Source organism: Lepidochelys kempii, chromosome 1 (genome assembly GCF_965140285.1).
Source record: "Lepidochelys kempii isolate rLepKem1 chromosome 1, rLepKem1.hap1, whole genome shotgun sequence".
Classification (NCBI taxonomy): domain Eukaryota; kingdom Metazoa; phylum Chordata; order Testudines; family Cheloniidae; genus Lepidochelys; species Lepidochelys kempii.
This window is the reverse complement of record NC_136380.1, coordinates 251,557,803-251,569,980: the sequence shown is the minus strand read 5'-3', so window position 1 is coordinate 251,569,980 and position 12,178 is coordinate 251,557,803. Positions and strand designations below refer to the sequence as shown.

Genomic DNA, 12,178 nt, shown 5'->3' with positions numbered 1-12,178 from the left:
TAGCTCACGAAAGCTTATGCTCAAATAAATTGGTTAGTCTCTAAGGTGCCACAAGTACTCCTTTTCTTTTTGTGAATACAGACTAACACGGCTGTTACTCTGAAACTTGTATTTTGTGAGTTTATAAAGATTTTAGTGACAAGTTACTTACAATGAGTATGGATACGATTTTGTCCCAGTAAAATTAGACAAAATTCACAGAGCAGTTATGGTAAAAAAGTACAAAATCAGGATATGGTCATGGCGGGGTGGAAGCTGAAGCCCAAGCCTCATCGCAGGAAGTCATAAAGATCTGTTAAAATCATGGAATCTGTGACCTCCATGACCAAGCCATATCCTTAACAATGAGAAAAAGAGAACAGGACATATTTTAAAGAAAACATACAAGAGGAATTAAATCAATGGGACTAGTCACAGGAGTAAACTTAAGTTCATGCACAAGTGTTTTCATAACAAGTGCCTAACAGACACGCTTTCTGTAGCCTCAGTAGTGGTAATATGTGATTGCCTGTACAAGAATCAGTTCTATTACTTTTGATCAAGCAGACACAATAAAACTAAGTATTTTTATTGCCCTCCTTATTCCTTTGTAGGAAAAATAGATAACCTGAATTTCCTGGGATGCTTTTATTCTTGTATCATGTATTTGGCTTGAGAACCTTTTCAACACACTTTGTAGTTACCTTGCATAAGAACAGCCATACTGGGTCAGACCAAAGGTCCATCTAGCCCAGTATCCTGCCTTCCAACTGTGGCCAATGCCAGGTGCCCCAGAGGAAATTAACAGAACAGGTAATTATCAAGTGATCCATTCCTTGTTGCGCATTCCAGCTTCTGGCAAACAGAGTCTAGAGACACCATCCCAGCCCATGTAGGTTTCTCTATTTGTACGAGAAGTCCTATCCTTTGCTGTGTCTGCCTACCTAGCTCTGAATTTGCCCTCTGATAACATTTAGCTCTGGTGTACAGTAAAGGCCACAGGTTATTGCAGGAAGCTCTAAGTAAGGATTCAGCTAAGTTTAATGAGGAATATAGTGTAAACCTGCCATTTTTTCAAAATGTAAATAGAACGTATTCCCATTTCAGAATCTTGTACAAGATTATGTTACTCTCTTTGGTTAGTAGAGCTCCACAATAATCAATCTCTACCAAACGCAGCTCCACCAATTTTTCCAATCTACTACCGTGAAAAGAGCAGCCTCTAAAACCATTCTTTAAGGATTTTTTGAAGAAGAACAAACAAATAGGAGCTTCATTAAGTTTGGAATTGTCAGGTCTTAGAAATGATGATAACAATGACCTCTACTCTTTCCCTATCTCTACCATAAACAAACATGCACACAAAGCAATGAGCTATTTCTTTTTGAACACTAGGGAAAACAACATATTGTACTTTTCTGCATTGAGTCAAAGGCCTCTGCACAAACACAATGGTGCTGAACAGCACAGAAGATGTATTTCAGAAGTTCTGAAGACATCTGTGAGGATATTAGCTACACGGCTTTTACCACCTTTCAAAATTTCACTGGGGATAAAATATTACGGAATCCAGCTGTTAAAATTTGAATGAACCAGGCATTACAGTTTACACACATGATCACATAAATAATACCTTGTTAGAAGAACATTAAGTCTGCAAAATAAAGCACTCAAAAGTTCAGAAATGCCAGAAGTCAGGTTATGTGTGCAACCTCAGTGTGCCTTCCTTGTGCAAATGCATTTTGTTATAGTCTTTATTTACACAATCACATACTATTTTTTTCATGAGACCCCTGCCACATTCAGTAAATGGGAAGATATTCAATATTTTTTGTATCCACATTCAATATGTGGGCACAGGCCTTATTACACACACGCCATCCCAAGCCTGCCCTAAACCCAAAATTATTAATATGCTCTATAGTGTTCATCACTTTAGTTTCTGACTGCTTCACAAATATTAATCAATATATCTTCACAACCCCCTTCTGAAGTGAGATGGTATTATCCCTATTAAACAGCTAGGGATCTGAGGCACAGGAAAAAGAAGGTTAAAATTGCCAAATGTCCATTCAACTTGAAATACCTAGGTTATAGGCAGCACATAATGGAAGTTGGGGGAGGTTAAACCACTACAAATCTCACACTGCTGCTACCGTTGCCAACTTTCTAATTGCACAAAACTGAACACCCTTGCCCTGCCCCCCCTTCCCTGCAGTGCTGCTCACTCCATTCCCCTCTCCATCCGTCGCTCGCTCTCCCCCACCCTCACTCACCCTTACCAGGCTGGGGCAGAGGGCTAGGGTGCAGGAGGGGGTGAGAGCTCTGGCTGGGGGTGCAGGCTCCGAGGGGGGGGCAGAAGTGAGGGGTTCAGGATGCTGGAGGGGGCTCTGAGTTGGGGAAAGGGGTTGGGGTGTGGGAGTGAGGACTCTGGCTGGGGGTTCAGGCTCTGAGGTGGGACCAAGGATGAGGGGTTTGGGGTGCACAAGGGGGCTCAGGGCTGAGGCAGAGGGTTGGGGTGCAGGAGGGAGGGAGTTTGGGTGTAGTAGGAGATTCTGACCTTGGGAAGGGGGTTGAGGTGTGGGAAGGGGTTCGGGGTGAGGTTCTGGCAGGGCAACACGTACATCAGGGAGCTCCCCAAAGTGGTTGGCATGTCTGGTTCCTAGGCGGAGGGGCCAGGGGCTCTATGCACTGCCCACACCCACAGGCACCGCCCCCGCACCTCCTATTGGCCACAGTTCCCGGCCAATGGAAGCTGCAGAGCCGGCACTCAGGGCGGGGGCAGCAGCCACCCCTGCACCTAGGAACTGGACATGCTGGCAGCTTCCAGGGCCAGTGCAGGCAGGGAGCCTGCCTTAGCCTCTCTGTGCTGCCAACCGGACTTTTAGTGGCCCAGTCAGCGGTGCTGACCGGAGCTTCCAGGGTCACTTTTCAACCAGTCATTCCAGTTGAAAACCGGAAACCTGGCAACCCTAGCCACTGCTGGGGATGGGGGTAGTTGTGGATTATGGCACAGGCCCACGGACTCATTACACACTTTCAAACTTGGTGGCACACAACTGGATTGTACAGGTGTAACTGAAAGCAGAATTTGGCCTGCAAAATCTCTGTTACTGGGGAAGACGCATGAGGAAAGAAACACAAGTTGAGTTTGTATCATTACTACTTGGAATACCACTTTTTCCTTATAAACTTAGCACACTTGATATGGAAGTTATTGAGACAATATAGATGGAAACTCCATAATGCCATTTTTACAGTCATTTTATAAGAGTAGAACTGCCTTTTAAGGCCACAGTTTACCAGTATTCCTATTCCATATACCACAGATGTCTATGTAATGAAAATGTGAGGCATAGATTTGCTATGTAACACACAAACATTTTCAGCCACAATAGATACTATGTTCCCTCAGAGACCTTTCCTATTTCACATGGGATGGACCATGTAGAGGCGCCCTAAAAATGTATGATAATTGCTCAGACTAGATGTGTAACTGTTCAAAGAAAGCAAGAGGGATTCTGAGGTCCAAAATAAATAAAACTGAAATAACTCTATTTGCTTTCTTAGTCTATCTTTTCATTTAGCACCTGCCTCCTCTCTGCCGCTTCATGCTATCTTGCCACTGGTACTCTAAGAGCTTTATTCCCTTCAGCTCCTTGCAACTGGAACAGTCTTCCTCTATTTCACCAGTCTATTGATGCTCCACATCTTCTCAAACCTCATCTGAAAGATATGTTTTTTCTTTGCTTTTGTCTCTCTCCCCCTCAATCTTGCTAATAGCTATAAAGGGGGTAGGAAAGCTGGGAGTCAGTGACCACAAAGCAATTAGTTTAGTATATTCAGGCAATCTTAAACAATGTATAGTACACAAGTTTCCAGGACCAGACAGAATATATGCTTGTGTAATTAAGGAATTGGATTAATAAACTGAGATTATAATAGTATATTGGACAAATACACTGGGGAAGCAGCACTAATAAAAATTAGTGGGAGGGTATAGGTCATGTTTTTCACAGTTTGCCCTGGTCTACACTAGGACTTTAGGTCGAATTTAGCAACGTTAAATCGATTTAAACCTGCACCCGTCCACACAGTGAAGCCCTTTATTTCGACTTAAAGGGCTCTTAAAATCGATTTCCTTACTCCACCCCTGACAAGTGGATTAGCGCTTAAATCGACATTCCCGGCTCGAATTTGGGGTACTGTGGACACAATTCGATGGTATTGGCCTCCGGGAGCTATCCCAGAGTGCTCCATTCTGACCGCTCTGGACAGCACTCTCAACTCAGATGCACTGGCCAGGTAGACAGGAAAAGAACCGCAAACTTTTGAATCTCATTTCCTGTTTGGCCAGCGTGGCAAGCTGCAGGTGACCATGCAGAGCTCATCAGCACAGGTGACCATGATGGAGTCCCAGAATCGCAAAAGAGCTCCAGCATGGACCGAACGGGAAGTACGGGATCTGATCGCTGTTTGGGGAGAGGAATCCGTGCTATCAGAACTCCGTTCCAGTTTTCGAAATGCCAAAACCTTTGTGAAAATCTCCCAGGGCATGAAGGACAGAGGCCATAACAGGGACCCAAAGCAGTGCCGCGTGAAACTGAAGGAGCTGAGGCAAGCCTACCAGAAAACCAGAGAGGCGAACAGCCGCTCTGGGTCAGAGCCCCAAACATGCCGCTTCTATGATGAGCTGCATGCCATTTTAGGGGGTTCAGCCACCACTACCCCAGCCGTGTTGTTTGACTCCTTCAATGGAGATGGAGGCAATACGGAAGCAGGTTTTGGGGACGAAGAAGATGATGAGGAGGAGGAGGTTGTAGATAGCTCACAGCAAGCAAGCGGAGAAACCGGTTTTCCCGACAGCCAGGAACTGTTTCTCACCCTAGACCTGGAGCCAGTACCCCCCGAACCCACCCAAGGCTGCCTCCTGGACCCAGCAGGCGGAGAAGGGACCTCTGGTGAGTGTACCTTTTAAAATGCTATACATGGTTTAAAAGCAAGCATGTGAAAGGATTACTTTGCCCTGGCATTTGCGGTTCTCCTAGATGTAGTCCTAAAGCCTTTGCAAAAGGTTTCTGGGGAGGGCAGCCTTATTTCGTCCTTCATGGTAGGACACTTTACCACTCCAGGCCAGTAACACGTACTCGGGAATCACTGTAGAACAAAGCATTGCAGTGTATGTTTGCTGGCATTCAACCAAAATCCGTTCTTTATCTCTCTGTGTTATCCTCAGGAGAGTGAGATATAATTCATGGTCACCTGGTTGAAATAGAGCGCTTTTCTTCAGGGACACTCAGAGGTGCCCATTCCTGCTGGGCTGTTTGCCTGTGGCTGAACAGAAATGTTCCCCGCTGTTAGCCACAGGGAGGGGGGAAGGTTGAGGGGGTAGTCACGCGGTGGGAGGAGGCAAAATGCGACCTTGTAACGAAAGCACATGTGCTATGTATGTAATGTTAACAGCAAGGTTTACCCTGAAAGAGTGTAGCGACTGTTTTATAAAATGTGTCTTTTTAAATACCGCTGTCCCTTTTTTTTTCTCCACCAGCTGCATGTGTTTCAATGATCACAGGATCTTCTCCTTCCCAGAGGCTAGTGAAGCTTAGAAAGAAAAAAAAACGCACTCGCGATGAAATGTTCTCCGAGCTCATGCTGTCCTCCCACACTGACAGAGCACAGACGAATGCGTGGAGGCAAATAATGTCAGAGTGCAGGAAAGCACAAAATGACCGGGAGGAGAGGTAGAGGGCTGAAGAGAGTAAGTGGCGGGCTGAAGAGAGTAAGTGGCGGGCTGAAGAGAGGGCTGAAGCTCAAATGTGGCGGCAGCATGATGAGAGGAGGCAGGATTCAATGCTGAGGCTGCTGCAGGACCAAACCAGAATGCTCCAGTGTATGGTTGAGCTGCAGCAAAGGCAGCTGGAGCACAGACTGCCACTGCTGCCCCTCTGTAACCAACCGCCCTCCTCCCCAAGTTCCATAGCCTCCACACCCAGACGCCCAAGAACGTGGTGGGGGGGCCTCCGGCCAACCAGCCACTCCACCACAGAGGATTGCCCAAAAAAAAGAAGGCTGTCATTCAATAAATTTTAAAGTTGTAAACTTTTAAAGTGCTGTGCTTAAAGTGCTGTGTGGCATTTTCCTTCCCTCCTCCACCACCCCTCCTGGGATACCTTGGTAGTCATCTCCCTATTTGTGTGATGAATGAATAATGAATGCATGACTGTGAAGCAGCAATGACTTTATTGCCTCTGCAAGCGGTGATTAAAGGGAGGAGGGGAGGGTGGTTAGCTTACAGGGAAGTAGAGTGAACCAAGGGGCGGGGGGGTTTCATCAAGGAGAAACAAACAGAACTTTCACACCGTAGCCTGGCCAGTCATGAAACTGGTTTTCAAAGCTTCTCTGATGCGTACCGCGCCCTCCTGTGCTCTTCTAACCGCCCTGGTGTCTGGCTGCGCGTAACCAGCAGCTAGGCGATTTGCCTCAGCCTCCCACCCCGCCATAAACGTCTCCCCCTTACTCTCACAGATATTGTGGAGCACACAGCAAGCAGTAATAACAGTGGGAATATTGGTTTCGCTGAGGTCTAAGCGAGTCAGTAAACTGCGCCAGCGCGCCTTTAAACGTCCAAATGCACATTCTACCACCATTCTGCACTTGCTCAGCCTGTAGTTGAACAGCTCCTGACTACTGTCCAGGCTGCCTGTGTACAGCTTCATGAGCCATGGCATTAAGGGGTAGGCTGGGTCCCCAAGGATACATATAGGCATTTCAACATCCCCAACAGTTATTTTCTGGTCTGGGAATAAAGTCCCTTCCTGCAGCTTTTGAAACAGACCAGAGTTCCTGAAGATGCGAGCGTCATGCACCTTTCCCGGCCATCCCACGTTGATGTTGGTGAAACGTCCCTTGTGATCCACCAGAGCTTGCAGCACTATCGAAAAGTACCCTTTGCGGTTTATGTACTCGGCGGCTTGGTGCTCCGGTGCCAAGATAGGGATATGGGTTCCGTCTATAGCCCCACCACAGTTAGGGAATCCCATTGCAGCAAAGCCATCCACTATGACCTGCACATTTCCCAGGGTCACTACCCTTGATATCAGCAGATCTTTGATTGCGTGAGCTACTTGCATAACAGCAGCCCCCACAGTAGATTTGCCCACTCCAAATTGATTCCCAACTGACCGGTAGCTGTCTGGCGTTGCAAGCTTCCACAGGGCTATCGCCACTCGCTTCTCAACTGTGAGGGCTGCTCTCATCCTGGTATTCATGCGCTTCAGGGCAGGGGAAAGCAAGTCACAAAGTTCCATGAAAGTGCCCTTACGCATGCGAAAGTTTCGCAGCCACTGGGAATCGTCCCAGACCTGCAACACTATGCGGTCCCACCAGTCTGTGCTTGTTTCCCGAGCCCAGAATCGGCGTTCCACAGCATAAACCTGCCCCATTAGCACCATGATGCATGCATTGTCAGGGCCCATGCTTTCAGAGAAATCTGTGTCCATGTCCTGATCACTCACGGGACCGCGCTGACGTCGCCTCCTCGCCCGGTATCGCGTTGCCATGTTCTGGTGCTGCATATACTGCTGGATAATGCGTGTGGTGGTTGATGTGCTCCTAATTGCCAAAATGAGCTCAGCGGCCTCCATGCTTGCCTTGGTATGGCGTCCGCACAGAAAAAAGGCGCGGAACGATTGTCTGCCGTTGCTCTGACGGAGGGAGGGGCGACTGACGACACGGCTTACAGGGTTGGCTTCAGGGAGCTAAAATCAACAAAGGGTGTGCCTGTACATCAAGGAGTATTTCAGGCAGGACTGCACGGAGGGTTCCAATAAGAAATGGTGCACCAAAGTTATCGTTGTTATTGGAACAAGGAGGTTAGCCTGGCCTCTGATTGATACATGGCTAGATTTACCTCGCTGCGCCTTCTCTGTGAGTGACTGCAGTGTGATCTAGACAGGGGAGGAGGAAAATGAGTACAAAACAAATCTGGTCTATTTCTTGTTCTGACCCACTCCATCTATCTTTTACATCTTTGGCTGGCAGCAGACGGTGCAGAAGGACTGCATGCCATCCACATCTCATGGCTGCTTGGCAGAAGATGGTACAATACGACTGCTAGCAATCCTCATCTCTTGCCTGCCTGGCAGAAGATGGTACAGTACGACTGCTAGCAGTCCGTATCGCCTGCCCGCTCACCATAAGACGGTTCAATAGGACTGCAGGACTAAAGAGAATGACCTGGTCAAGTCACTCCAAATTTAGTCCCTGCGCCCATGTCTGCCCAGGCGCTCCCAGCCGACGTGGCCAGGAGCACCTCGGACACGACGAGGATGACTACCAATCGTATTGCACCGTCTGCTGCCAGAAGGCAATGGGTTGCTGCTACTGTGCAGCAAAGCCGTACCGCGTCTGCCAGCACCCAGGAGACATAGGGTGACGGTTACCTGAGCTGGCTCCATGCTTGCCGTGGTATGGTGTCTGCACAGGTAACTCATGAAAAAAGGCGCGAAACGATTGTCTGCCCTTGCTTTCACGGAGGGAGGGAGGGAACGGGGGCCTGACGACACGTACCCAGAACCACCCGCGACAATGTTTTAGCCCCATCAGAGTGCTCCATTGTGAGTGCTCTGGACAGCACTCTCAGATGCCCGATTGTTTGCCATTGCTCTGACGCTGGGAGGGGCGCTTACAGGGTTGGCTTCAGGGAGCTAAAATCAACAAAGGGGGTGGCTTTACATCAAGGAGTATTTCAGGCAGGACTTCACGGAGGGTTCCAATTAGAAATGGTGCACCTAAGTTATCGTTGTTATTGGAACAAGGAGGTTAGCCTGGCCTCTGATTGATACATGGCTAGATTTACCTCGCTGCACCTTCTCTGTAAGTGACTGCAGTGTGATCTAGAAGAATGAGTCCCCTAGACAGGGGAGGGGGGGAAGCAAATCTGGTCTATTTCTTGTTTTGATCCACTCCATCTATCTTTTACATCTTTGGCTGGCAGCAGACGGTGCAGAAGGACTGCATGCCATCCACATCTCATGGCTGCTCGGCAGAAGATGGTACAGTACGACTGCTAGCAGTCCGTATCGCCTGCCCGCTCACCATAAGATGGTTCAATAGGACTGACTGCAGGACTAAAGAGAATGACCTGCTCAAGTCACTCCAAATTTAGTCCCTGCGCCCATGTCTGCCCAGGCGCTCCTGATCGACCTCACAGAGGCGACCAGGAGCACCTCAGACATGACGATGACGGCTACCAGTCGTACTGTACCGTCTGCTGCCACAAGGCAAGGGGTTGCTGCTACTGTGTAGCAATGCCATACCGCGTCTGCCAGCACCCAGGAGACATAGGGTGACGGTTACCTGAGCGGGCTCCATGCTTGCCGTGGTATGGCGTCTGCACAGGTAACTCAGGAAAAAAGGCGCGAAATGATTGTCTGCCCTTGCTTTCACGGGGGGAGGGAGGGTGGGAACGGGGGCCTGACGATATGTACCCAGAACCACCCGCGACAATGTTTTAGCCCCATCAGGCATTGGGATATCAACCCAGAATTCCAATGGGCAGCGGAGACTGCGGGAACTGTGGGATAGCTACCCACAGTGCAACGCTCCGGAAGTCGACGCTTGCCTCGGTACTGTGGAAGCGCTCCACCGAGTTAATGCACTTAATGCACTTAGAGCATTTTCTGTGGGGACACACACACTCGAATATATAAAACCGATTTCAAAAAAACCGACTTCTATAAATTCGACCTAATTTCGTAGTGTAGACATACCCTTTGAGGAAAGACATGAGGGCTCAGAGATCACCCACTGGGCCTGATTTAAACTTCATTTTACAAGCTGTAGATTCTTCCTGTTTGTAAAAACTGGGCAGATAATATTTCTTAGAATGTCTCTGCAGAATTTCTGGCCTGGAGTTAGTGAAGTGAATATGAAAAGTGGAGGGGGAAAAATGAATAGCAGATCATTGTAGAAGTTGAAGGAGAAAATATGAAGGACACAGCTTTGTGCCATGATGGTATAAAGTCTAATGGGTGATATCTCTGCTAATTTCAGCTATTTTAGATATCTATTTTTCTATTTTAGAAGATTAAATGAGGTGTGATACAAAAAATAGGGAAGGGGGAATCTTGATCTATCCAGTAAGTTAGAAAGCAACTATCTGGCACATAAGTTAAGAATTGGATCAGTGCCCACAGCACTACACAACTGGAATAGACTGTGATGAAATTACAGGACCAGATCAAAGATTTAAGCAAGAATAGAGAAAAAAATGGCTTATCCCACAACTAAAAGATATGGAAGATAAAGGCCTAGTTTAGCCTGATGAAATGTTGATCCCTGAAAATTTAAATTTATTTGGAAAAAATAAAATTAAAACAAGCTCATCACATACTTTCTCCTTGGCTGGACAGTTCCCAGAATATGAGAGATGTTAACGGTTCACTTCTGTAACCTCAAAGACTTATATAGACAGTGCTGAGGACTGCTTGGAAAATGAACATAATTAAATATCAGGACTGGAGAATTTTATTTTTCCAAGATTTTTCACAGCAAAAATTCATAGATTTTTTGAGGCCAGAATGGGTCATTATGATAATCTAGTCTGACCACCTGCATAAGAAAGGCCATAGAATGTCACCCCAAAATTTCTGCATGAAACCCATAACTTCTGCTTGAGCTAGACCAGTGTTTCTCAAGCCTTTCAGGGTGTCAATCCCTTATTTGATGTTAAACATTGTTGTGACCTCCTTACATTTACTATAAAAGTAAGAGTAAAAATGTACCAATGATAACCATAATAAGCCTATATAATTTATTTGTGTGCAGATTTCGACAGGTTGACAGAGAATACTTGACGTTAGAGGGGAAAAGGACATAAGAAGTGGGAGAGTGAGATTTTCTTTGCTTTAGATTGCATTAAAATTTGCAGCACCTTGTGATTTCTCTGAGTGTCTTTCTTGAGCCCTATGGGGGACATAGCCCACCAGTTGAGAAACAGTAAGCCATAACATATCTTTTAAAGAGACATCCAATCCTCATTTAAAGACTTCAAGTGATGGAAGAGCTACTGCATTCTTAGGTAAATTGTTCCAAGGGTTAGTTACCACCACTCTTTAATGGTGGTGTTCCTTATTTCATTTGAATTTGTCTATCTTTAGCTTCCATTGGATCTTAGTATAACTTTGCTAGATTAAAAAACCATCCACTATCAGAAATCTCTTACCCATGTAGGTACTGGTAGACCAAGATTAAGTCACTGCTTAACCATCTTTTAGATAAACTAAACAGATTGAACTTCTTAAGTCTCTTATTGTAAGGCAGGTTTTCCAGGCTTTAGATCATTCTTATTGCTCTTTTCTGAACCCTTTTCAATATCCTTATATAGACACCAAAATTGGATGGACTTTTCCAGTAATGGTCTCACCAATGCCATACATAGAGGTAATGCCTCTTCTCTGCTTCTACTCAATACTTCCTTGTTCAAATATCAAAGGATTGTGTTAGCCACAGTGTTACCCAGCTGAACATGAGCTCCTAGTGTATCTAAATCCTTTACAAAGTCACTGCTTTTCAGGACCTAACCTCAACCCTCTTTGCTCCAGTTTCTGTAGAAGTTCTATGGGGAAAAAATTAATCAATAGTCTACAATTTTAAGCTTCCAGCATTTGGAGGTGCCAAACCCTTGAGCATTCATAATCATTTTTGAAAGACACACTGGGTACGTAACACAAAAGTAGCTCAATATATTTGACAAATATAAACACTGGGTGACTAGTCTCATATAAAGAAAAACTTATCAAGGGTGAGTCTTTATTTTTAAAATCTGTACAGTCTTATAACTATTTCTAGAAGTGGGGTCAGCTCACCTGAATGTCCTATACTGTGCATCATTAAACATTAATCTTGAGATAGTAAAGTCAATCTTCTGAATTTGTGGGTGTGGTCAGACGCAAAGAGTTTGTATAGAGGTATGCTGCTGCTATTCCCAATGCACCAAAACATTTACATATGTGCTTAAGTCCTTTCTATTCAGCAAAGCAACTGAGCAACTTAATCTTAAAAGTGTGATTGTATCCTGTTGAGGTCAATGGGATTTAAACATGGGCCTACAGTTTATTATGTGATTAAGTGCTTTGCTGAATAGGGATGGACTGCTGCATAGGGGCCTGGGTGCCTTTCCCCCACCCCACTTCACTTA

General features: G+C 46.0%; 2 protein-coding genes across 2 annotated transcripts in view; one reads left to right on the top strand and one right to left on the bottom strand.

Moving 5' to 3' along the window:
- The window catches only part of PARPBP (PARP1 binding protein), a 151,547-nt gene that overhangs the window by 137,242 nt on the left and 2,127 nt on the right, over positions 1–12,178 (bottom strand). The window lies entirely within an intron of this gene.
- On the top strand, positions 4,385–6,136 carry LOC144930412 (uncharacterized). Its single transcript, XM_078852144.1, has 2 exons — positions 4,385–4,940; positions 5,528–6,136. The coding sequence occupies exons 1-2, from the start codon at positions 4,385–4,387 to the stop codon at positions 5,722–5,724; spliced, it is 753 nt and encodes a 250-aa protein (XP_078708270.1). The 3' UTR covers positions 5,725–6,136.

Coding starts and splice junctions, on each gene's coding strand:
- LOC144930412 (XM_078852144.1), top strand. CDS start 4,385: ATGATGGAGTCCCAGAATCGCAAAAGAGCTCCAGCATGGACCGAACGG. Junction 4,941..5,527: donor AGGCGGAGAAGGGACCTCTG/GTGAGTGTACCT, acceptor TTTCTCCACCAG/CTGCATGTGTTTCAATGATC.